The sequence below is a fragment of the Carassius gibelio genome, chromosome A10 (genome assembly GCF_023724105.1).
Source record: "Carassius gibelio isolate Cgi1373 ecotype wild population from Czech Republic chromosome A10, carGib1.2-hapl.c, whole genome shotgun sequence".
Lineage (NCBI taxonomy): Eukaryota > Metazoa > Chordata > Actinopteri > Cypriniformes > Cyprinidae > Carassius > Carassius gibelio.
In genome coordinates this window covers 9,162,791-9,190,744 of record NC_068380.1, presented here as the reverse complement: position 1 = coordinate 9,190,744, position 27,954 = coordinate 9,162,791, and the positions used below count along the sequence as shown (strand labels likewise).

Below are 27,954 nucleotides of genomic sequence, written 5' to 3'. Positions count from 1 at the left end.
AAAAATTCTTTAGTAAGTGATTTTCCAGTGAATTTTATCCTGAGTTCAAACAAATATTTTACCCTGAGACCCTGAGTCTGGGGCGGGATTTGTTGGGACTCATGATTGCGAGTCTAGATTCTTTCGAACAGTTCGTTTCAGAGAACCGAATGAAATGCGATATTGGGAGCGATAGTCATTCCGATGTGTGCACTGTTTGAAGCGATTCGTTGAAAAGATCCGACTCAAAAGAACGATTTGTTCTCCAATCGGACATCGCTATTTAGCATGTGCCACAAAAATTAGGCCTACTTAAGTTAGGCTACCTATTTTCTGTAAATTGTGCATTTTATGTGAACTAGCCTGTATTGTTGCGTTTTTATTAGACGTATGTTTCAAAATCGGCATAGACCTATAGACAATTTGATCATTTATTGTCAGTATGTTAGGCTACTACTTATCGTTAATTTGTGAATTATAAAACTACTGAATATACTCATTGTGTAACACAAGGCTATAGTAGGCTAAAATGTAATTGTTATTCACCATGCCATCTGGAGACATTGTTTTCGTTTCTATAGCCTATATATTTTCGTTTCTCCCACGGAGAACAGAATGACAAATAAATCACTTTGACTTTGACGAGGGAGTCTGCGAGAGCTCGCGGCTGCAGGCGGAGTCTTGGGAAACGCGGCGTACTGTCAGACCAGCCCCTGGGCGGAGGATATGGAGATCGGTGCCTCAGCTTGTGCTTTCCTGCTCGGTTTAGTCCCGTGAAGAGACGTGCAAGCGCTCGGGCAGTAAGTGGACTGTACACGGCGGAGTTAAAGACTTCAGAGACGCGGAACCCAGGAACGGATATAAGCAAACCGTAGACGCTGAATTTTGCCGTCATATATTCTCTTTAATTTTTCAAATCAAGTGGACTCGGACACGGTGAACGACACAGACATGTAAGATCTATATCGCATGCTTGAATCAGTTTCTGACTCACTTTTGGACTTTCCACATGACAGTGTGCCATACATGTTTTCCTTTTTGTTTACATTCCATATGGTCATTGATAGATGACTGACAATGTGTCCGTTAACTTTTCTTTTTGGTAACATTAAGAATTGACAATGTGTCCGTTAACTTTTCTTTTTGGTAACATTAAGAATTAAAAATGAAATGCACGAGAGAAGGTATGTGCAACATAGCATTGCCATTTTTTTCTCCATTTATCTACGTTTTTTGAGGTCTTGTCACACATAAGGTAGGCTAATAATTATGTATAATATGCACTTAATAGTTATGCATAATACAATTGACATACAGCAATTCATTTTTCATTAATTTGTGAAATTTTGTAAAAAAGTGCTCTATGTACTCATGGTATGAATTAAGATTTGTCATAAAAAAATATTTGTACACAAGCTTTTGCTCTCTCTCTCTCTCTCTCAAAGTTCCCTTTGTTTCTTCAGGTTGAAAATTACACGAGAAAGTAAACATCTTTAAGCTTACGCAGTTTCTGAAGAGATTGTCACTTCAGATTTGTGGCTGGAAGAAACCGGTGTCCCAATGTTTTACTAATGCTCACATTCTTTTTTTATATTTCCTCAGGTGTAACCAAACAAGAAGATGCCTGGAGGATTTGGGCTGGTGGGCTTAGGAGGTCTGCATGCACACTCAACCTGAAATCAGTGTCTTTTGCATCTATATAAAAGTTTGAGCTGAGTGCAATGGCATCTAGTCTTACATGTGCAGGGATGGTATGGGCCCTGTTGTCCTTCCTTTGTGCAGCCACATCTTGCATAGGCTTCTTCATGCCATACTGGCTACTTGGGTCACAGATGGGTAAGCCGGTGTCATTTGGAACATTCCGTCGCTGTTCCTACCCCATAAGGGATGAGGCCCGTGGTGGCACGGTTATGCTGGAGCAGTGTGGGCGCTATGCCTCCTTTCAGGGCATCCCAAGTCTGGAGTGGAGGATCTGCACGGTGCTGACGGGGACAGGCTGCGGACTGCTGCTCCTGGTGGCTCTCACAGCAATCATGGGATGCTGTGTTACAGATCTAATCTCTCGCACCATAGGACGTGTGGCAGGAGGGATACAGTTTGTGGGAGGTAAGTTCAATTACAAGGAGCTCGACTGGAGATTCACTGGATGGGTAAATGGTGAATAAATAAATGTATAGATGGCAGAATGAATGGATTTATTGGTTGGTTGGATGTATAGAATGGTTGTCAGAAGGATGGATGAATGTGCTTGTAAATGCATATTCAAATTAAACACTGCAACTTCACAAACACACTTTCGTTTGCATCTTTCCCAGACGCACGTACTTAGTAGCTCCTTAGCGGGAACACATGATGACAACCGTATCCTCTTAGTGAAAGCCGGTGTGCTTGTTTTGACATTCTGTTGCTATGATTCACGTCATCTTGTGAGGAGTGGAGCCTGTGACCTCTTGTTGATTGTGCCGAAACTGCAAACCTACACCCTGGTGAAAATCAGTTTGAGTTTGTTTGGTAACTAAACAAATAGTGAAAAGCAAACAAGAGTTTCTTTTCATGTCCTTAGTACTGGTTGAATGGGATTGGTTTTTCAATTGGTGATTTCGGATGGGATGTACAATTACAAAATAAAGCATTAAATTAATTAAAAGGATATTTCACAGCAAAATATAAATTCTGTCATCATTTACACACCCTCATATCGCTCTGAAATTCTTCTGTGAAGCACCAAAAAATTTATGAATAACGTCTTTTTTTGGTTCTTACAATGAATGTCAATGGGATCCACTGAATTTCATTTTATGTACAGAAAAGTTGTACAGGTTTGGACTTTGGAATGACATGAGGGTGAGTACAAAATGACAGAATCGAACCTGATCCTCCTACTACTTTGGCCTTTCTGATTAGTTTGTGGCTGGGCTTTCTGTATTGCTTTAATCAGATGCAATACCAGTAGTACTTGAACCACCAACTGTTATTTTACCCACATGGCAAGGTGAAGTCAGCTAAGAGGTCTAAATCCATCAAGAAGGCACCAGGCAGTGAAATGAGAAATTTAAGCTTTAGTTACGGCATTCACAAAAGGTCAAAGCAAATGAGGAGAAGCGATGTGAAAAATAATATACCCTAATCACACACATTCCTCCCCGGACAGCATTCGATTTCTCACAGGACTCCAAAGTTGGCCCGAAAAAATGACTTGCTCAGTAATTTAAACAGAGGAATGAGAGAAAAAAAATGGGCTTGCTCAATTGTCTGAGAAGCACAAATTTACCTGACATCCTCAGGGTAAACTAGTCCTGGCCAAATAAGCTTTTAATGGTCAAGAAAGAGGATGTGCATTGCAAATCCAGGCTTGCTCACACATAAAAAGAGAGAGCAGGAGGTAACAGAATAAATTGGCTCTTGTTACTATTCTTTTACAAGATCTTTATATTTCGAGGCAGTCACAGAGCTGCTTATGAAGCGATTGGCCTCGTAATGAGCAGAATATGAGGGAAGGAGAACCCCTCATGGGGCTTTATAGCTTATGATCACCCTCTCTTCTTTTGTCCTGCCTCAGAGCAGTGACTTTGCTCCATTTCAGAGAGATGGGAAATAATGGAGGTTGATTATATGTGACCTCTCTATTAGGGACTGTAGGCAACACTTTCTCTCTTTTTTTCTCTTTCATGTCTCTTTCATTTTCCTTCTCCTTTGTGCACTCTTTACTTTTCCACACACACTTTGATATGTACACCTGCTTGCTTTGTGATGTTTTATTCAAGGCCAACTAAATATTTCCTGTTTGCATTTTTTCCTTGTCCTTGAAGGCTGTGACATTACAGTGTTTTTATCACTTGATACAGTAAAGATAAAAGAGACTCACTTATGGACTTACTGATTCTGGGACGGATGCCAGATGCCACATTGGTGTATCACTTCTTCAGTTTGCCCTTTTCATGTGGGAATATTATTTGTTACTTCACTTGTATATTGTTGCCTGTGTGTTCAGAAGGAACATTATGGTTCCTGCATCCTGTTGGATTTCCTCTCACACCCATGTCTTGCTTCACAGCATCCGTTGCACGTTTGAATACATCATGCACGCTCTCCTGAAAGACAGTCAGGAAATTTAAAGGGTAAAATAAAATATGATAAAAAGAAATGAGATACTACACTTTTACACTAGCTCTTAGCATTATCAAATTTACCAAAATATTCTAAAATTAACATGGAAGCAAAGTGAGATCACATTTCTTTCTATAGACTTTCTGTGGAATTCTGCATTTGCTGATCCCATACAAGCACACTTCACATTAGAAAAGTGCAAAATTACATAGTTTAATTGTTTGGTATAACTTTTAGTCGACTAATCAGTCTAAACTAAAAGCCTATGATTAGATTGGTTTTGGGCTCACCTGACAATAAGACTTAAGGAACTCTTAATGGTCAGATCGATGAGCTGGTTGTTGGAGAACTAGTCAAAGAACTAGTAAATTCTTAGATTTTACTCGCCAGTGTGTGTGTTCAAGACTATTATAAGATTATAAGAATGGGAAAATGGCAATTTCATTGGCTGGCGCTCATCTATTACCATCCCTGTTTTGATTTCAGCAAATCAGTTTGACCGAACGCAGACAATGTGATTAATATTCATGAACCCAGCAGCTCATCAATCCATAGTGCCTTGTATGTTGTTAGAATGGTAGTAGAATTAGTAGTAGTATTATCTTTTAATAATAATTAATATGATCTATTACTATATTTTTTTTTTACAGAAACCCTCAATGACCAAAAATATCTTAAGCATCACCACCAGTCTTAAGTTCAGTTAAAATGACAAATATGCATTCATACATGGTTATCAAGTTTTAGTACTAATCACTAAAGTTATATCATTAATAGTGCTTAATACCATAATATAATGCGTGACTGACTGATTAATAAGGTAAGATTTAAGAAGCTGTGCCATTTTACAAAGATAAGCTGATTGGAAACGTGCGTGTGTGTGTGTGTGTGTGTGTGTGTTTGTAAAAAAAAAAATTTTGATCAAAGAATTTCAGCCTCTGTGAGCATAAGAGTCAAAAAAGTAATACAGATTTATTTATTTATATATATATATATATATGTGTGTATGTGTCCTCTTCCTCTATACTCACTTGTGAATGCCTTGTCTTCAGTTGTTTAAATGAATAAAAAAATAAGGCCAGTTTATGTTTAGCTGTGACTCAGTGCTCAGAATAATAACACAGTTGCCCTGTGTGTTTCTGTGGGCCCTTCATTCAATAGTTCATGTCGTCATACTTAGTGAGGAAATCTTATACAACCTTACCCTAAGGAAAACACATATAAGCCAGGTGGCAACAATTGTCTGTCCGTGTGCTCGAGTGAGCTTTGAGACGTGACGGTTCAGTAATCCAGCCAGCAGAAGTTGTCTTACTGTAGAATTACTGTAGAAGCTTTCACTGATTGAGCTGTAAACTTTCAAGGAATATCAACAGAGAATCAATGCAGCTTGGAAAAAATATATATGTTGTTTGTCAAAGATTGAATTCAGAAACTGCAACAGTTTGGCACTTTACTTGTAAGTCATTAGGCTGTCAAAGTGTCACAATAATAATTAACTTCTAAAAAGTTGTCCTTGACTTTACGTCCAGTTACATTGGACTGCACAATGTACAAAATTGTTGATGCTGTGAAAGTTTACCTCCTGTTCTCCCTCTGTTAGCTCGGATGTCACACATGTCATGTTTGTGTGCTGTGTAAATCCCTCTCTAAATCTACATTGACAATATTGAATTAGTCACGCTGGAACGTTTCTAATTGCAGATATGGCCAGGTGTTGAGAACTGCTGATTTTTGTGTACATTTGGGCGGTGAACGGAAGCATGTGTATGCTTGAGCAATGTGAAATGTGTATTTGTGGTCGTGTGGTAACAGACTTAGCTGACAGTGTATACGCTAGTTTTAGCTGACCCGTGCCGACCCCTGGGTGCTTGGAAAGAGACGGATGGAGAGATGTGAGAGCGTAGGGAGGTGTGAATGAGAAAGACAGGCAGGATCCAGCTGATGGAGACAGCTGCAGCAGCAGGAAGAGACTGACTGGCTCCAGTACTGGTGCACATCTCTCACTATGTCTCACTGTCTGTTTGATTTGTATTTGGAATGTTGCTGGATAGGAGAAAAAGAGTCTGAGAGAGTCACACACAGTGAACTAAACAGGCCAGAGGTGAAGAAAGTCTGTTCCTATCCTTCACAGAAATCAATGACAGTGTCTACCAGATAATGTCTTGTAAACCCAACACCATTGGGTGTAGCCGGTTATGATTGAATTTCAGTCCACATTTCATCCTTCCTAAATGATATGCAACATTAGAAATCTCACAGGGCCAGTTATATTACACCACAAAATCAGAATGCTATTTTATTTTACACAAAGCCTATTTTTAAAACCATAAAGATTTGTTGCATTGCGATGTTGTTTTTCGTGACTATTAAGCAGGGGTGAAAGCGGTTCAACTTTTTCACGGTTCTGTTTGTTTCACAGTTATAGAGTCATGTATCGGTACGGTTCGGTATGTGCTATGTTTACGGGAAAAACTAGCCTGACAACGTCAGACTTCGTACCTCCGCTCAATTTCTGTTTGCTTCTGTACTCGGTCTGAGATAGCGAACTATCTCCCAACGTCTCCAAAACAGCCGCCAATCAACGAACAGAGGGCGGGCTGAGAGCCGTGACGTAGACGGTAAGCGCCAAATTTTGTATTGTAGTTTAGGTTAGGGAAATCGAAAACGACAGTGGACATGGAGACATGGGATGCTATTCACTCTGTGGTGGAGAATATTCCCGGCATTTGCCAACTGAAGCCCGAACAAAAAGTGTTTGTTTCACATTTTGAGTGGAGGTGAAGTTGTGGCCCTACTCCCGAGTCTCAACAGGTTTTGGGAAAAGTTAAATTTATCAACTGTTACTGATCGTCAGCGAGAGGTATTTCGCTCGATGGTTTTGTTTTCGCAGCATTCCTGTGTTTACAGTGAAACTTCGAGGCAGCTGAGCCGGCGAATAACACACGTCATAACCAAACGTTATGTGATTGGCTTACGGGTAACCAATGATTTTAAACTTCAGACAAGCGCCCCCCCATGAGAAAGATAATGCTTGTCAATTATGCCCATCCAGACTCTGTCTACGAAGCAAAGCGAAGTAGCAGAATTTGGTATTACCAGGCTACGGAAAAACTATACTTTCAAATTAAAAATAAATATTTTATCATATATTATTAAGAATAGAGTAAAGAGTAAAGATACAAATAAAATAAACAGTGATTTTCGTTTTTTTTTTAGGTAGGCCTAGCATTACTTTTTAGGTACAGAAATTGAATAAAGTAATCAAATGTAAAACAGCATTGCATATTGGACTATATAAGATTAATCTTTATTAAAGTTACAAATGCTTTTCAATCAAAGAGCAGTGAGTGATTTCTTTGTTGTTGCTGTTCGATTAATATAAAGACTGTCACTTTAAGAGAATGCACTGATGCAGTAGGCCTACGTTCAGCCGGCTATGGCTGCTGTAGGATACTTAACCAAGACGGGCATTTTAACATAATTTTTGTGTGAATTTGTCCATTTAAACACAATACTTCTGAGGGAACTTAATATTCTGAGGTGCGGGTTTGCGAGCTTTGGATGAGAGCTTAAATGAGTTTAGTTTAAACACAGATATCAACGTATGCTGTTCAGGTCTCATCTGTGCGTACACGCTATCAGCACCCAGGTGATGACGGAATAAATGACTGCTCATATACCATCATATGGCTTTTGCATTGAGTGAATGGTTTGTCAAGGTTTTTTTTTTATCCCTGTTGTTGTAATGTCTGGGAAGCCAGAATGCACATCCATCAACAGAAACATATATAAGCTGAACACTGTTTGTTTTACATGTTACATATTAGAGCTCAAAGTCCAGTTCAAAAGGAGATATTTTATTTAACAGAAATTACTTTTCAAAAACTACAACAAACGACTTGTTTGGACTACAACGCGTATATTTTGGGATTTGTGATATCACAAATATCGACAAATAACCAATTTGTCGATATTTGACCAACCCGTTCATGCCAGACTGGGGAGATATGTGTTGTAATAATGTAAACTATGTGAAAAATAATGTGTTTTTCAAACAACTTTTTTACTAATTCTTTTTTTTTATGTGCAAAATATGTTTGACCATTTGTGCTAAAGTGAAATATTACTTGTTTTTTTACTAGGTTTGTCCTAGTGTATCCCAAATTATAGTATGTATATTAAATGAAATGCCAGAATATGCCTGAATGATGTACTAGTGTGCATACATGCAAGCTGAAATTGTCCACAACCTATGCTATAAAAGAAGAGGTGTTGTGATTATTTCCTTACAACCAAGAAAATGGCATAGTGAAAGAATGAAAGACAGAAACTTCCACAACAGTCTTTTAAATGTCTGAATAAAAATGTTGTCTATATGAGTTTTAAAGTAATGAATATACCTAGATACTAGCACAAATTGATATCAAGATGCAGTTTCATGATGTGCAATGTCTCAATACTGGTATTTGTTTTCTCATCACAGAGTGCAGATTTTTAATACGTAGTGCAGCCATAGGGATATTTTATGCTTTGGGAAATAAAAATGGGTCATTAGACAAGATGTGCAATAACAGTTCTCGCTTTAGGAGTCATTTAGGAGGCTTGCCGTTTTCTATTCTCTCTTGTTATTTGACCCACACACATAATTTAAGGCATACTTAGTAGATATAACATCCTCAGAGCAGACTTTTGGATTCCAGAGAAAACAACGTGAGAGCAGCAGGGCACCATCAGCTAGCCAATCTCAACTTTTATAAAGAAACCCTCATGGTTTACAAGAAATGATTCCTCCGTGACTCCATAAGGAAATGACTCAAACTTCTCCAACAGGCTGCAACATCGGCCACTTTGACAAAACTGTACACAACAGTCGTAAGGATATGTAGGTCATGGCTTCGACTGGTGTTCGCATGTGTTTACATTCTTGTAAGAAAAGCGGAGTGCTGCATGACTTCATTTTCAGCTTGACAAAATCTTTGCCTTTGTTTAGCACTAGTCTGGAACGATTTGCTCACTTATTGTAGCTTAAGGGAAAAATGGAATGCAAAGAAGGATTTTTGGGTTGAGATAAGAGGAATAATTTAGTGTATTTAGGTGCATGTTAAAATCTACTGGAAAAATAAAAGGGTTAAATATGAATAAAAAGGTTGTTTTTATTTTAGTATAAATAATTAAGATTTTCTGAAAATACAGACAGTAGCTGTGTTTCCATCCAAAGTTGCGAATTTAACTTGGAATATCGCATAAAATATTTGTGAATTTGAATTGGAATATCGCATAAAACATTTGTGAAAAAGCACCGTTTCATCACTTCCTGATAAGCTGGCACTAAATATCACCAAGAAAAGTAGGAGAAACCCTTTTTCACAGAAGTCAAAAAACACTCAAGCGTAAAAACTCTTTTGCGAATTGTTTTTTTCCATCAATGTAGCATTTCCATCACTTGTTTATGATGCAGTACTTCAAAATGCGCATAAAAACGGGGAGATGGAAACATAATTAGTGTCACAAATGAGAATGTGTTGTAGTCTTTGATGAGTTTCAGAATGAGTTTGCTATAGTGTGTTGAATATAAAGAGGTTTGTGTTCCCATTGTTTTGAGTTTCTTTGTGGGTGTGTTTGTCCTGATAATCCGCAGTCAGGCAAACATGTGTTGGAAAGAGATCTTTAAATCATGAATTATTCATTGAAACTTAACTGGCAAAAAAAAAAATGGTTTTCAAATCCAGTATGATATTTTAGCTTTGAGGCACATCTTGAAACCAGCTCACATAATTGAGAAAGGCAGTGATTCACAAGAGAGTGGGGATGTTCAAATCCTCAGATGCTCAGAATAGCATATGTGAGCGTGTGGGGGTGTGCAGGGCATGAAAGAAAGTCCGGATACTTTTTCATATTTGCCTGTATACCATGTCCTCAGTCTGCTTCAGCATCTCTTGAATAGTATCTAGCACTCCTTTCTGTGTCATCATCAAATAAAACTATCAGCAAATAGGAGACATCTTTCACTGTGGTTAAAGAGATAGTTGACCCAAAAAAGGAAGATTTTAAAATGTACTTACCCTCATGTTGTTTATAACCGGTATGACTTACTGTCTGTCTTCCACAGAACACAAAAGAAGGCATTTTGAAGGACTGTTCTTTTCCAATCAGTTATATTCAATGGGAACTGACTGAGGGTTTAAATCTTTAATGGTGTAAAGTGTGATTAATAAGAAGTCCGTACTGAAATTAATTTAACTGCTTTGACTGAAGCATTCAGTGAGTTAAATCTGAGAACCAGATAAGTCTGATTCATGAACAGATGGTTCAGTTTTGTGAAATGGATCAACTGATTCATCCAAAATCAACTAAAAAGAGTTGATGTGGCTGAAATTTAAAATCATTACACAATCATTTCAACCACAATGTTGCATGCATGTTTTTGGTCAAATATATATGAGGCATTACTCAAGATTTGTGTCTTGGTATGCCATTATGTTAAAACAATGTTAGACCCCATTGACAACACTGAGACACTTTATGTTCCACAGAAGAAAGAATACATGTTGTACTGGTTTGGAACAACATGAGGGTAACTAAATGATGACAGAATTTTGGTTTTGTGTGCACTATCACTTTAATTTCTTATCGCAAAGGTTTTTCTTATCCAGGAGGGCATGAGCTAGACATGATTAACTTTTCACAAATACGTAAACGCACTCTTGAGCAAAGCCAACTTTCCATGGTTGAGTGAACAAAGGAGACTCTGTGATCAAAAACTTTGAGAAGTTCCATGGCGAACTTGGCTCAGTCCACTTCCAATGCTGCGTGGTCCCTCTCCAGCACGGCTCCCTCCCTCAGATTGGAATGCAGGTCTGCATTCTCCTCAGGGCAATCATGCTGGAATGTTCCAGGCTTCCAGATGGTCCTCTAAGGTCCACGACTGTGGCAGTAGACACATTTTTTGGCTACAGTAAAAGAGGAAATAAATGGTTTTCTTTACTAGCTCAGAGACTGATCCAACAGTGTGGCAGGGAGATTTTTTGGAGGATAAGGCAGAAGAGAAAAAAGCTTTGGATTCACACAGATGGCACAGGCACATATGAGGAAAGCTCAGTAGAGAACAGTTTTCATCTCTTAGAGTCTCTTGCATCCAGAAGGTATTATCACTGAGTCACCATTAGAGCTTTGAAGATTTGTTTTTCAGTTTACTGCATTCTTGAGTTTAAATATGTATTAGTTTTTTCCACAGCAATCTGTAAAATGTTTCTTTTTTAGCCTACTGCAGTTGCTGTCAAAACCAATGTAATGAAAATTCTGTTGCGTACTCATCTATAGGACTTACTTTCTTCATAGAGCAAGAATGGAAAGAATTAGCTGCTTGCTCGTTTCTATGTATTTATGATGAATGGGGAGTTTGGAGACTGGACAAAAAGGACACAGAAGCACCAAAACATATCATAAATATATCATAAAAGTTCTCCATATGACTTAATCACAATATACTGCAAATGTGCCACTTTGCGTGATGAACAACAACAACAAAAAAGATTTCCTACTCTAATGGCATGTTAATCTTGGGAAATTTGCCAAATCTTGCCAAGATTTTGCCAAAGATCAAGACTTAGAACTTTTTCATTAAATTGATCAAATGTGACAGTAAAGACATTTAGAATGTTATGAAAGATTTGTCAAATATATATATATATATATATATATATTATGAATATGAAAAAATATATTTATGTATATATTATAATTTTTTTACTTTATATTCATAAAATATGTATAATAATAAAATAGAAAATATTAAGCAGCACAATTGTTTTCTATATTGTTAATAATAAAACATTTTCATTGAGCACCAAATCAGCGTATTAGAATCATTTCTGAAGGATCCTGTAACACTGAAGACTGGAGTAATGGCTGCTGAAAATTTAGCTCTGTATCACTTGAATAAATTACATTTTTAAAATAGATTTCAATAGAAATAAGTTATTTTACAATTTTCTCATTAACATTAAAACATTCTTACTGACCCCAGACTTTTGAACGGCAGTGTATTCCCCAGTGTTAACTGCTCCTTTATTAATATATAATTTTAAATAGCAGACATGTTATGCTCTTCTAAACTGCATTGCTAATTTATTCCCTGCGTCAAAACACTGACATCGTGAAGTTTTCCGCTGTGTGATTTTAAAAAGGAACAGGCTTTTGGAATAATCATGCATGTAGGTCCATGAAAACATTCCCAGCTGTTGTTGGCTGTTATGAAGGTAAAATAATTCATGAGCTTAGTTTAGGCCACACCAGTGGCCTTTTTTTCTCTCTTTTTTTCCCCCTCACCATTTCATTCATTCCTCACTCTCTGGCTGATTGAAATAAGAATTATGGTCCGTGTAAGTGTGTGGTGGTCTGTAACAGCGTTGGTTACAGTGCGGCTTTACATAATATGCACGAGGCTGATAGCAGCGGCTGGCCGGCCGCTAGAGCTGAGCTCAGGACTGTCAATCATGTCTAGGGATTGAATGCCAAGGTTTATGATGGAACTCAATGCAGACAATTTGGTCTAGGCAGCTGCTCACCCCGATTGCTTTATTAAAGGGATATTTCCCCCCAAAATTAAAATTTTGTCTTCATTTACTCACTATCATGTTTTTACAAACCCATGCCATTGTTTCTTCTGTGGAACCCCAAAGCAAATCTTTAAAGGGGGGGGGGGGGTGAAATGCTCGTTTTCACTCAATATCCTGTTAATCTTGAGTACCTATAGAGTAGTACTGCATCCTTCATAACTCCAAAAAGTCTTTAGTTTTATTATATTCATAAGAGAAAGATAGTCTGTACCGATTTTTCCCGGAAAAACACGAGCGCCTGGAGGCGTGACGTGTGGGCGGAGCTAAAGAATCACGAGCGCCAGTAGGCTTTTGCGTTGAGAGCATGTGGAAGCTGTGACATTACGTGAGGGAAAAACCATCATCTAAAACAAACCATGGCTTACAGTCAGATTCAGTCATTTATTTATGATCCAGAATCAGATCCCGAGGCTGAAACTGAACGAGAGCAGCAGCAGCAACGACTCGCTCCGAGCGGGGCTCGAACCCGGGTCTCCGATGGGAGGCGGACGCACTAACAAGGAGGCAGAGATATTTTAAGCCGTTTTACTCACCGCCTGCGGTTCCAACACACGATCGTGACCCTTTTTCTTTGGGATTGCATCATCCTTAAGAAATAAACGATACGCAAATCCGTCGTCAAACTGGGCCTTGTTTGTAAAACAAGCATCTTCGAAATGCAGGGAACAAACACAAACACTTGCAACAACTCCGTTGATGCTCTGTAAAAATAAACTCCATCCACTGGTCCCTTAATGGTAATTTTTTTTGGTAATCTGTGCAGGGTTGTCTTGCCCTGGCAACCAAAAACACACTTCTTTTGTGACTTTTCGCGATGCTCTCGCTCTGATCAGTGAATCACTCTGATCAGTGAAATGTCTGTGCTCAGCCTCGCTATACGGGAGCGCGCGCTCTTCCGGGAGAAGTGCTCTTAGGACTCATATAAGGAAATTCCGCTCCATCTAACGTCACACAGAGCCATACTCGAAAAAAACTTTCCGAAATTTGTGACAAACTGGAAGGAGTATTTTGGGAACAAAAATACTCCTTCAAACATACAACTTCATTTTTGAAACTTTGTCCATGTTTAGCATGGGAATCCAACTCTTTAACAGTGTAAAAAACTCAGTATGCATGAAATAGCATTTCACCCCCCCTTTAATAGCTCAAATCAGTTGGAGAAAGAATAGTTTTGTAGTGCATTCTTATTTTACTTTAATGTTCATTATTGGCATGTAGTTTCTGGGTTAAACGTAATGACAATCCCTTTCAGGGGTGAGCAGGAGCAAAAGGATTGTATGGAGACCATACCCTTCATTGCCTTCTCACTAGTGCTGTCAATCGATTAAAAAAAAATTAACTAATTAATCGCACACTTTTTTAAAATTAATCGCGATTAATCGCGATTAATCGCAATTAAAAGACTGAAACTTTTTAGATATGTAAATGTAAAATGTAAATAATTAATGTAAACTCAAGACAAAGAAACTATTTAAATTCAAAATATGATTGTTTATTGGAATTTTTGTTTAACTTGTAACACAGATTTTCTCATGTACCTACAACATACCTGCAATAAACCATCAATATCCTCCAAATTAACTGTTGGCTTGAAAGCCATATTTATTACAGAAATAAAAACACAGGCATGTAAGTATCATTTGAATTTCAAAACAATCAATGCCAATAAAAAACAAAAATGATTTCCATGTTGAATTCTAAGTGGACTGCAAAAAAATTCCAAAGTATAGTCATTGCCAGTGCTTTAAGTGGGCCTGTACACACCAGTACTCAGTACCGCCACTTCCAAATATAGCTCTTGAGCATACCGCCACCTCTCCGTGCGCCCAGAACGTGCTTGTAGCGTACCCGTACGCTCATTTGGACATCTGTTTTAATAGAGGTTTTAATCTTTTACCTGCACTGCCGATTTTCAGAGCGCCCTTCACAATGCAAGCTTCCTAATTCATCCCACCCAGAGCAGAAACTACATTACCCATTCACCCTTAAGTTATACAAGTGAATAGCGCATGTGTCGCTTTTCCCACTGTTAAGTGTCAACAACTCAACGTGGCCGGAGAAGGTGTGTGAAACTCGTTGTGAGTTATACTAAAGCAAAATCTTGAGTATTTATTGTCTGATAAACATTACAAACTGTCTGCGGAGGTTGAGTCGTCCTGCAGCCCCCGCTGGCTGTTCATTGGCTGCAGCAACTTTTTTCTAAGTTCTAAAAAAATACCGTAGACGGAAAGGCACAAATTTAGATATTCATTTATCTAATTAATCTATAGCCTATGCACAAAGACAATATGATCTTTTTGTCCCCTTTTTGTTTTAAAGCTTGATGAAGAGAGAGAGCGCAAGTTGCTGCAGCTGCGAGGAGGACAGTGATGCACGCGTACAGGAGTGATTGACAGTTCGCGGCACTGTGTACAAAAAATACTCCGCTACACAATTATTTCGTTATTTTCGCTTAAGCTTATTAACGTTAGCGTTACAGAAAGGTCTGATTCACGCACTGTTACAGTCATTGTTTTTTTGTTTTGTTTTTTAAACAATGATATTTGAGTTCATGATTTTAATGTTGCTGTTTCTTGTGGCAGACTAAATGAAGAGTAATGTTTCTTGTGGCAGACTGAAGAGTAATCCGGCAGAGTTTTATACTGAAACTTTCCGTCTAAAAGTCCTTCCTTGGTCTTATCCATATTTCTTTGCACGTTGAACACACATAGGCCACAACTGGAAATAAAAAAAACTGCAACCGCGTTAATTGCGTTATTTTTTTTTAACGCGTTAAATATTTCAAATTAATCGAATGCGTTAACGCGCTAATTTTGACAGCACTACTTCTCACACATTGCTGTCATGGAATTTTACCCATGCTCTCTCAGTCTTTTGGTAAAAGCATTTTGAGAAGAGCAAGAAGATGTTTTTGAGATGGATACACATCTCTGTGTTCAAAGTAAATCTTGTTAGGTCAGGTTTGTTTTGTTAGTGGTGAAAAGGCAATGAGTCTAAATTAGCACTCTAGGTTTTTCTTCAGATTTACTTTACCATTTTATTTCAAAGGTCCCTTTTGTGTCCACGCTTTGTTGGCACCTTTTCATGCAGACTTCAACAAACAACAGCTAATTCATCATGAAAGCTGCCAAAAAAATGCCAGTCAGCTGTGGAAAATTCCATGTGTAACAGCAGGTCCGAGTCTGTGCGGGTCTTTCCTCTGTTTTCACGGTGTTGGGATTTGATAAGACAGGACTTCACTTCCTGGCAATGAGCCTTGATTGGACTGCACATAAACATCCACCTGCCCACCCACATATAGACACAACAGGATGTCAGAATTTTTAGAAATGGATATAATTGCTATGAAGAGTTCCAGATTGTAAGTATGTGAGTTTTGGAACACTCTGTCTACATTCTGACCAGTTGACTTGGCGACCCAGAAGTCAACAATGACATGGCGAGTGCTGGCAGCAGTAACCCTTCATCCCTGGCAGGCCACTTCACAGATAGCGCTCTGGTAATTGAGATGCTATTTGCCAAGTGTAGTTATATATAGATTAAAAAGTGCTTGGTGGAGAAAGTCAGATGAGGAGAAGACAATCTTCTTTATGTGCTAGAATTTCTTCCTTTTGTGGTTTACAAACATTGTACCCCTGAAGCACTTATTTTCTTTACTACAGACAAATGGATAGATTTGTTTTCACTGATTTTTAGGTAAGTCTTTAAATAAACCAGTGAGTTATGAGAGATCTATGGATGCTTTATTTTTAAAATACAGATAATTTTGTTTTGGCTAATAATAAGTGATAAATGTTGTGTGTTCATCTTACACAACACTATTGTGTTCTTCTAACACACTGTCCCAGTCTCTAGCTGTGCACTCTTTTTTTTTTTTTTTTGGCGAGCTTCATGACTGAAGACTTCTTGTTGTTGCAGGTTTGAAAGATCTACTGTGCTTGATTTGAAAGCTATTGATTTTCCATTTTGTAAGTGTGCTTTAATTATATTGTAAGAAAGTACATGCAAAAAATAAAATGCTAAATCTCAGTTGATATTGGATATGAATCACCTCAAAAGACAGGCTGCATTGGTAATCTTATATTTGCATTGATTTCTTTAGGAAAGAAGTAGGAGACGGACATGAATCGTGGAGAGTAATAATAATTAAAAAAGCAGTATAATTTAAATATTTTGTAACTATATGAATGTCTTTATTGCAGTTTAGTGTATCCTTGCTGAATAAAAGTATTAATTAATTACTTTTTTTAAAACCCAATTGCCACCAGACTATTCAGTTGTATTCACCCAAAAATGGAGCTCAGATGTAATTGTTGGTCTATTTGTTAGGTGTACTAAATGCATGCACTAAATGACTTTGACCATTGCAACATGTCTTGCTGCATCTTGCATCAAAAGCACTGTGCTTTTTAAGACAAGACGTTTTTAACTTTCTCACTTTGCCAATTGTTTGAGAGCCTATTTTACTGCTCAGTGTGTGTGTGTGTGTGTGTGTGTGTGTGTGTGTGTGTGTGTGTGTGTGCATGCATGCCATGTGTGAGGAAAAGTGTCGCCCCATTCAGACCAGTTGCTTCATTGCAATTTGGTACAGCAGAAATACATACATTAATTTTCAATAGAACGCTGCATTTGGCTTGCATCACTTGAACTGCGGTGCATTTTAGGTGAAGCATCCATTCGAAAAATCACGTCACAACATCTCGTCCCAGTGTATACAGTGAATGCATGCTGAAATTATTGTTGCGTGGCTACATAAAAGTTTAAGCATATGTGATGCATTGCCGCGATTGGCCTGACCGGCGCGTGAGAGAGACGAGGGTGCGTGTGTGTATGAGAAGGGGTTCTTTTTTTTTTAGGCTATACTCTCTTGCAATTGAACATCAATATGTTTACTACTTAAAAACATCAAAGCTTAACATCATATCTAGTCAAACTGCATCACGATAAATACAGCATGGGATTAAAATCATGATGAAACAGCATTGAGTGGATGTTTTTTTTTCGGTTCAGATGCTGAATCATTGAAGTCTTACTGCTGTGGAATGCTAGGTCTACTTTGCAGTAGACAAATTGCACCTTGTTCTCTTCTTTTTTTAAGAATGTAACGATCCCAAACTTTAAACATTCTCTGCCGTTTATGGACATCTTTACTCTCTGGCATCGCGCCAACTAAATTGAAAATGTATCACGTGCAATGGTGTGCTTCCTGAACATTGAACAACGGTCCGTGTAAATCAGATCAATAGGAAGATAATTACTCTTGACCCCAGTGCCACTGTGACATGTAAGAGGGCATACATGGTCCTTTGAGCTGATAAAATTTTATAGGGACAAAGTAAAAAAGCGATTTAATTTGTTTGAGTTATTTTGTGTGTAGAGCAGGGAAGGTAGTGTAGTCTTAAGTGGGGATGACAAGAAGTCATATTCTGTTCTTGGAACTCCTAGTACAGCTGTCACAGCACAATGTGACAGTCTAGTATGCCAGCATAGGACAAACTATGATCGGCGATTTTTCTCGCGCACACCCACACATACACACCAATTCTTCACATGAGCGGTGGACTATAAACTAAAGATTTAATTTCCTATTTGGCAGTCCTTCCGCGATTTACAATCAGGGTTTTCTGTCAGTAAGAGTGTGTGCATTTTGAATCTTTTTACTGGTGCTTGCCAAGCTCATACTTGGGGTAAGGGATTTTAACAAACTGTTAACCAAGAGTATTAACCATGTAACTTATTAATAATAATAGTAAAAAAAAACTGTATCACTGAGTTGGATATATATATATATATATGGCCAGAACTTCAGTAAAGAGAAATCATAATTGTATAAGAATACCTTGATATCCATCCCATGAGCTTAACTACGATTTTCTTTCTCACATCCAAGCTGATGATGACTCTACTTTTGATATGTGTCCTCAGCAGTGACCTTGGTTTCTATTTTTTTTTTTCCTCCTTTTAGTAGGTAACTGATTCTAATGACGTGTAAATTACTCCTCACCTTTATTATGTGGGATATCACTTCACCCTGGCATTTTTGATTGGAATGTGTGTTTTTTTCTTTTCTTTTTTTTACACCTTTACATGTTTTCCATAACTTCCTTTGATGTCATTCGTTCCTGTCTGTTTTTTTTTACCCTTCAGATTCCCACTCCATTGCTCGTCCATGATCAAATCACATCTTGAAAGGGTGAAAAATATTAAAAGGGTACAGACTTTTTCTACTTGGAAGAAGTCTTAAATGTGAGCAATTAAGATGTCATTTTTACAAAGTAAAAGGCAGGGAAATTTTGATTTGAATTAAATGTTGAATTGCATTGAAGTTATTTTTTTAAATATATAAAAAAATCCCAACTTGATATGCATAGACTGCTGGAAGTAAATGGTTTCAACGGTTGATTTCTTGCCAAAAAGTGTAAACTCTGTGGTAAATTCAAAACATTGCTTTGTTTATTTGAGCAACCCAATCTGCTCAACCAATGGCTTGTGTTTGGGGGCACAGCAATATGTTTGGCTGACCAATAGCATATTGGTGAAACCTCTTTAGAAATACTACAAACTTTTTTCCAAACAATTTTAAAGCAGATAATTCATCCAAAACTTATAATTCTGTCATCATTTGTTTCCATTCTAAATGTAAAGTCTTTCATTGTGTGGCAATTTTTTTTTTCAAATATCTTGTATATTTCACATACAAAAAATGCAGATGTTTAACAACATGAAGGTGAGTAAATCATGCTAGAATTTTTATTTTTGGGTGAACTATGCCTTAAACATAAAAGTTTAATGGGTAATGAATAAAGCTATTAACAGCTGAACGTACGCCTTAGTTACTCTCTCAGTCACTTAATATTTGAAGGTACACTTCTAGAGCTGTTTCTACAACAATGGAGCTCTGTTCTTTTACCCAGAACCTCTCGAGTGTCGTTTTAGCATCTGGTATGGATAGACGTTGTGGGTCTTTTGGGAAGGTTCCTCCCATCAGTTCTTTTTCTGAATTCTCTCCAGCTGATTCCTGAATGACGTCGTCTCCTCTGTGTGGGAATGTACTATATGTTGTAACTGCATCCAGATGTTTCCAATGTAGACTTCAACCAAATTCAATAAACCTCCCCTTCTCTCTAGGGTTAAGCAGAAAAGCAAAACTCAACATCTGCAAGAATGTTATGTTGAAACTATTGAAATCATTAGGGTGTCGAAAGAGAGACTGTAGAAGCACTTCAGATCATAACCTGTTTCTGAAGGACACCCAGTCAGTGTTTGGGTTAGGACAACAATGCCTTAGTTTTCCCTATTTAATCCTCTATCCTAAATCCCATTCAAGAGTTTGTGGGTGGTCTGTGAAAGTCCTTTGCCCTCAGAAAATACTTGGTCAAATAATCAAAAGGCATACTTTCAGAAGCAAGTATATTTATTTAAGAATAGCTAAATTCATTTCCTTCAGGGTTTAAAAAGATCAGTTGGTTTAAAGCCACATCCATTTGAAGTGATATGTGAGGTTTGGTAGATGATGACACAATTTTCAGTTTAAAGCAAATAATCTGTTGAAGGAGCAACTCAAGCGGACTGACCAAACGTGAAATGGAAACTGATTCTGTAATATTTAACAGGAAGATGGTGTGGAATAGAAATGTTGCATCATTCTCCACGGGGGCCTTAATTTCAGATTGAAGTTGACTTTGATGGTTTGTGGATATGCTCTTCCACCATATGCTGCCGTTATGGAGCCATTTGTGATCAGATCTTCCAACCAAGATTTCACATACTGATGTTAATGACAGGGAGAATGCATGAACATGGAGACCAATGCTGGTCATATGAAGCCTTCAGGACACCACAAGTGTCTCATTTAGATGAGTTACATTAAAGCCAAGAACCGTCTCTGTTTCAGGGCTGTCTGTTTCTTTAATCAAGAAGAGTTGTTGTAGGGCACCAAATTATATTCTCAATACGTTTTCTGGCAAAATTAATGTAAAAGATGAGTGAAAAGTGACATTTGCCAAGTATGGTGACCCATACTCAGAATTGGTGCTCTGCATTTAACCCATCCAAGTGCACACATACAGCAGTGAAGTGTGAACACAAACCCAGAGCAGCGGGCAGCTTTATATCCAGCGCCCGGGGAGCAACTGGGGGTTCAGTGCCTTGCACTTCAGCCATGGGTATTGAGGGTGGAAGAGAGCGCTATTCATAAACTCCCTCCTACCTACAACTCCTGCCAGCACCAAGACTCGAACCGGCGACTTTCTGATAACTAGTCCAGTTCTCTAACCATTAGGCCACAGCTGCCCCAAAAAGACCTCCTTCGAGTCGGAGATGAGATTGAAATCCTTTTATGTCATCATTTACTCATGCTTATGCCATTCCAAATCTCTATGACTTACAGTCTCCTGTGCAACACGAAAGAAGATATTTTGAAAAATGTCTTAAGTGTTTTCTTTTATCCATGTAACAAGCGTTGTCGTCCACTATCATTAAATGGGCAAAAAAACAGTTGAAATTTTATTCAAAATATCTTCTGTTGTGTTTCTCCGTTGGCTTTGTGGATTGACGTGGCACCCCGCCTGGAGCCTCATCATCCCTCAGAAGTGCTTGCTCATGAGAACACGAGTAGACTTTGTCTAAACTCACAAGCCACGTTGACCCGTTTGTCATGGCCTTTCATCCTTGACCTGACTCTCCCTCCAGAGAGAGGCAACAGTAGCATTGCTAATCGTCACGCTGCTTTTGCAGCTGCTAAGTTTGAAAATTTCAGCAGTCATTAAATTCTTTGAAATACCTTTGATCAGCAGACTGAATATCCATTATGATATGAACAAAATTGGAGTTGATCACCAGTTACTTGTATTCAAACCATTATTTGGTCAAATTTTTGTCTGTAATATGGCTAGATTAGATTGAGATCTAGGGCCATTTTCGTAAATGTGACTGTAGAATAATTTTGTTGTTGGAATATTCTATTACAATCATTCAGTTTGTAGAGGAAATGAAATAAAATGAAAACTGAATATAACTGTAAAGGCTAATTTGAAATTGGAATAAATACTATAATAGTATATAAATATTACTAAAATAACACCGATTCAAATCCTTAACCTTAAGTATGAGCAATGATGAATGTGATGCTTGAGTCAGCAGAGATATGTATCACTACTTTAGTGGGCTGTCTATTCCAGTATATGGTCCAGAGTGTCTGAGCACTTAACAAATGATCTGGCTGAGAGGCTCATCTTTAAGCCAACGTAACACAATTCTTTATCCTCCCCTACCTTGGAGATGGGTATTTTTCTGAGGAGCATGGAGGCTATGTAAGTGGGTGGGCAGGAGAGAGCAGCAGTGCAGGCATGGAGCCAGACATCTAGGTCATGAAAGAGCTCTATAATAAAATATCCCAAAGCCTGTAAGACCTGCAAGACCTGCCAGCGCCGTATGAATGCCTCCCTTCCATGAAAATGATGGTTATGTCAAGACAGCACACTCCAATTCTGAGGAGTGACGGCTTTCAGTGATAGAATGAGAACCATCTGGGTTTTGTTCTCAATCAGAAGCGATCACAGCCTGCTAGGACTTTTTTAATAAAGAGGGGCAGATTTATGCCGACTTCAAAGTGAGATGCGAGATGTCTGACATTGTTCGCCTACAAGGTGCCAAACTGTATGGAAGAGAAGAACATGATCGATGATAGTGCTATCATCAAACATATAAGTGCTTCTGAAGAAACTTCAAACAAGCTTTAGAAGTATACAGAACTTTCAAGATCCCAAGGTCTATAAAGACTTTGAATCATGGCTAGTTTGTGGCATAATTTGCCAAATCAGTGTTTTTGTTTGAGAAATATTGGCTTTGTAAAGCTGCTGCTTGCAGTTTATTGACCCAAACGGTTATGGTGAATTACACATGAATGTGGCATTACTCATCTGGTGGTTTTTCAGGCAACATTAATTATTATCATTTATTTAATTATTTAATGAAATTTAAGTGTGTATAATTGTATATTTCTATAATAATAATTTGTATAAAATAATAATAATACATTATTATTATTGTTATCGTTTATTTTGTTATTTATTTGTTGATCTTCAAGCCATGAAATGCACTTCTGAACAAAAAATTTCTAAATATGAAGTATATATAATATAATTGTGTTTTTATATAAAACATTTATGATAATATTATTATTATTACTATATTTTATATAAGGTTCTTATAATCATGAATTTTACACTTGAAATTAGATTTTCTGTAGACCTCTGTGTCCCAAACTCAGAAAGGGTCATGGAAAATTAATGTGGCGATAGAAAATGCCATACAACTACAAATCTTCTCTTCTCACTTACAGAAGGAATGGGATGACTGATTGCAGTGGAGATGAAAGTGGAATGTTTTGAGACTGTTGTCGGCTGTCAGGATAAGAGACACGTCTCATCGTTGTGTGCTGGAGTGTTTAATGAATCTATAAGTGAATTGCAACCATCGTTCCTGGCAATAGATCTTTTGGATTGTAAGTTAAATGTGAAGTTCAAGTCATTCCTTTAAGATTATGCAAGCTCTTGAAGGTCACAACTGCACTCCAGTCCCTTCCTTCACACTGTGGTTCCTGTTGTTTCTGGTAAAAACACTTAAGATACAGTATGCAGGCCCTATATGTGCACTCACAGAAGAGAGCGTGTGTAAGTAGCTATGAGAGGTGTTGCTCTTAGTGATAAGACTGTTGTCTCAGCTGTCCTGTCTCCACTGAAGACCATGTCTTGGCGCTCTCATTTCCTGAGGTGTTGTCTGGCTGTGGCTGTGGGAGCACTGTATAGTGTTGACAGGGGACCATCTGCTGTGTTACACAATGACTACAGCTGTGTGTGTTCACCAATAGAAAACAACAGATTCCATTTGTTTTCCCCTATCAGGGGTTGGAGTCCCTCATCCTTTTTAAGTTTCCAAACACTGTACACCCCGAATAAGTTTCCAGAACTTAAAAGGTTGGCTTACCTGCTACTTGTACCTTTTGATAACAGTTAAATTAAAGTGCTCATTTAACTCAACTTACATATTTGCAGTTAATATGACTTACAGTTTTCTGTTAAGCCAATTCAATTCTTTTCAGTTATTATAACAAAGTTTTGAGTTTTCACAGAACTTTTAAGACATAAGTACACATCCACACCATTTTATGTTAACAAACTCAATTTTTATTGGTTTGTGTTGTTATTGTTTTAAGTACACCTTAGTCACACTAGTACACTGTGTAAGTACACTGCCATGTAATGTAGTTGCCAAAAACATTTATAATATTTGCATGTAAATAATCAAACAACATACAGTAGTCTTTAAGTTTATCTGTCCATTCTCAACCTAACCACAGGCTCTACTCTTCATCACAATGGTAGCACTACAAAACTAGCATAACAGAAAACGATGCAAATCCTAACATAACACAAGTTTTAAGTACCAATTTATGTCTCTCTATGTTGATCTTATGGTAAAAATACACAAAATAACACTTAATTTCTAAATTTATTTTCCTTGTTGTCTGATGCAAATCATGCTGGGAACTAGAAAAATCAATTTTATTAAGTTCACCTTACTACTGCAACATTTTGAGTTTACAAAACTTATTTAGTCTTAATTAAGTCCAATGAATTCTCCTTATTATTTGAGTGACAGTAACTCATTTCATTTAATTAATTTCACTGTTCGGTTTTACAGTGTATTTAGATAAAAACAGAATTGTATATACTGAAGAGCTTAGTGATCAAAGCTGATTTTAAACAGTCCAATCAGGACATATGTCCCCAAATAACCTGTTCACATATTTAATGCAATCAGACAAATGGCAAACACAAATTGGAGTAATTGCTAAATTCTTTTAATTGCTAAAAGCTTGTTTGAATCATTGAACCTGTTCAATGTTACACTAGTTCAACCTATGAAATGTGTAATAATCTATTTATCTGTTCATCATGTATTAAAAAAAAAAACAGCCAGAGCATCTGATATCTTCCCAGTTTTTGATGCCTTTTGTCTGAATAAGCTCATCAGTCGAGGAAGATGGCAGTCAAGCCTATATAAATATAAATATGCTATATAAATTAAGTTTATTTTTAAATAATCTCTATTTGAAACAATAGAAATAACGGGACTTCATCATTCTTAGCATGTAATTACTTAATTATACAAAGTTGTATTTATGTTTTTAAGTTATGATTACTTATTCACAAAAAATGTCCATTTAATAAAAATAATTTGTTAAAATTACTCAAAAAGGAAGACAATGTTACACAAACTTGAAATAATTAAGTTAGTAGAACCTTTTCTAAAACTTTAAGTATACAGTACTTAATCTTTTTTAATAATTTGAACGTTCGGGTTTACAGTGAATAATTTTTTTGATTAGTTAATGCTTTTCTGTGTATATTTTATTCTTAGTTTGATTTTATAGATTGCAAATAGATTTCTTATTGTTGCAATTTTTATTATTATTAAATATATGTATTTATAATAATACATGATAGGTAAAAATTGATAGCCTGAATGCACTGTAAGTCGCTTTGGATAAAAGTGTCTGCTAAATGCATACATTTAAATTTAATTTAATTTAATTTAATTTATTATTTATTTGTATTATTATTATTATTATTAATAATAATAATAATAATAATAATAGTTTTATTAAACTCTTATTTATTAAAATATAATACATATTTTTTATTTTATTCTTTAAATAAATTAATCAGTAACTAAATTAATAATAATGTCTATTTTTAACATTTTATTTTTAAAAAGATTGAAAATTTGTAGTAGTTCTACTAGTAGTAGAATTAGTATGATTGTCAGTTGCTAAATAAAAATAACAATGCATCCATTGTGAATATTTAGAAGTTTGGAATTTTAGAAATTTATTAGAGAATTTATTTTTATTTATAATAAATGTTTAAATACTTATTCATATATTAAATTAAATTTATTAAATATGTTTTTTTCTCAAATTAAATGCTGCTGGTCTCCTAATCATTGGCATTGCCAAGATATTTGTGTGTGAGAAGATTGAAGTTGGTCACTATTTTTTTGGCCTGATTGAAAATTCAAACCCTACCACTCTCCATGCAGGGAGAGAATTGTGTTTAGATGAGGGTTTAAAATAGGATTATGGGTTTCGGTTTAGAGCTTGATCTCTATATGGGAGCAACATGAGAATCCTTAGAGATGAAATGTTCAGAAATAGCACTTCCTATGCTGGATTGTGTTAACCCGTGCCTCTCTCACACATACTTTCCTCTGTTTCAGATTGATGCGCTTTTTCCTCTAAATATGTAGCAGCTGCATTCAAGAGACTTTATCCATCGCAGACAATGCCCTTTTCGTCGTGTTACTAAAACACATATGTTGTAAACGCACACATTTCATGAGATCATTATTTATTATTATTTTTTTTTATTTTTTTTGCTTTGTTCCCTTGATTCATTCTTGAGTCAAAGCAAAATTCCTTTTGGGTTCCTCTTATTCTGAGCTCTAGTGCTGCTCAATCTGTTTGTTCAGGTCCAGTAATATACATTACTCACATGCTCCTTACCATCAACTTTTATATTTGACAGTATTTTGTAGAGTAGGGCACCTAGTACATACTAGTTTTGTTGTGCACTCTACATATACTGAACACAATTATAAATACAACACTTTTGTGAATCAAAACACAAAAAGCCTATTTTATTGTGGCCAGCCTAAGGCACACCTGTGCAATAATCATGCTGTCTAATCAGCATCTTGATATGCCACACCTGTGAGGTGGATGGATTATCTCGGCAAAGTAGAAGTGCTCACTAACTCAGATTTAGACAGATTTGTAAACAATATTTGAGAGAAATAGGCCTTTTGTGTACATGGAAAAAGTCTTAGATCTTTGAGTTCAGCTCATGAAAAATGGGGGCAAAAACAAAAGTGTGGCGTTAATAATTTTGTTCAGTGTAGTACATACTACATTAGTGCTCACTTGATTTGTAATGCAGTCTCTAGTTGGCTAGTACATTTTTGTAGTGAATTCTACCTATTGCATACTAGTTTGGATGTTTAGCCTAGTATATGCTACATTTAGTGCGTAAATGTTTTGTAATGCATAGTGTCTCTCAGACTAGTTCTGTAGTACTTTTTTTTTTTTGCAGTGAATGCTAATGCTAAAGCTAATCTACCTAGTATATGATACATTTAGTGCGTATTTGGTTGGAAAAACATAGCATTCATTCTATTTATTAGTATTGAATTATACCTAGTCTGTACTAGTTTTGTAGGGCGTACAATGGTCCATTTTTGTCTTTGTCAAGGAGAACTGCTGAACAGGAGGCATTTGAAGAAAATACTTTTTTATATCAAAGAATGCCTGTGACATCAAAGTCTTAAGTCCAAATGAAAGCACATCATTCCAAAAATAAACTGTTACTGGGCTTTAGCTTGTGCTTTGGCAGTTTGGGAGTGTTCTTTGTGTTCAGTCCTCTGTCCTTTCATTACCACAGACAACTTGAGATGATCACACACCCATCATTTGTAACCAGACACAAAGAGAACCAGGCATTACATAATACACATAGCAATGTGCTCAACAATTATTTAAAAACTGTAATAATATATCACAATATTACTCTTCACTGTATGATCAGTTAAATGCAGCTTTGGTGAGCATAAAATTATTCCACACTTTTGACCTGTGATATATAATATAAATAATAATATTCATATAAATATTATATTATTTATATAATATTCTATATATAATAATTTGAATATATACATATAGAATTCATAATCACAAAATATTCACTGAAAAAAGAGCCTGACTTTAGCGACCATAAAGCAAAGCATCTGGGTAGATGAAGGCACGTGCAGTTGTTCTTTATTAGGAAATGTACTGGTAAGAATTTAGAGCTCACAGGAGAGGAGGAGCATTACTGAAACCATGTTTTTATATGCTTCTGGTGGGAAATACATGCCTGGTTATTTTTGCTGTATTGGTAATAACATAAAAGGGAAAATATGAAAGCGTTCCCAAGAAGCTCATTTATAAATAAGCTACTTGCTGCATTAATTATCATATTTTCAAAGCTGTTTGGATCTTGAGCCCAGATGAAAACAAGATTTGTGCTTTATCGTCTCTGCGGAGGTGTGTGTTTGCATTTGCTTGTGATAGAGTATCTGTGTCATATAAAAAGAACAAGTTAATGATCCTGCATTGTTTGCAGTAAAACAAATAACAGCTTTTCACACC

General features: G+C 36.8%; 1 protein-coding gene across 1 annotated transcript in view; it reads left to right on the top strand.

Annotated features, from left to right (window-relative positions):
• Positions 1-694: 694 nt before the first annotated feature.
• Positions 695-27,954, top strand: part of LOC128021099 (LHFPL tetraspan subfamily member 6 protein-like) — a 28,459-nt gene continuing 1,199 nt past the window's right edge. The window contains exons 1-2 of the mRNA XM_052608030.1: positions 695-932; positions 1,582-2,085. Of these exons, the coding sequence (XP_052463990.1) occupies positions 1,701-2,085 (385 nt within the window). The 5' untranslated portion in view covers positions 695-932; positions 1,582-1,700. The remainder of the gene's footprint in view (positions 933-1,581; positions 2,086-27,954) is intronic.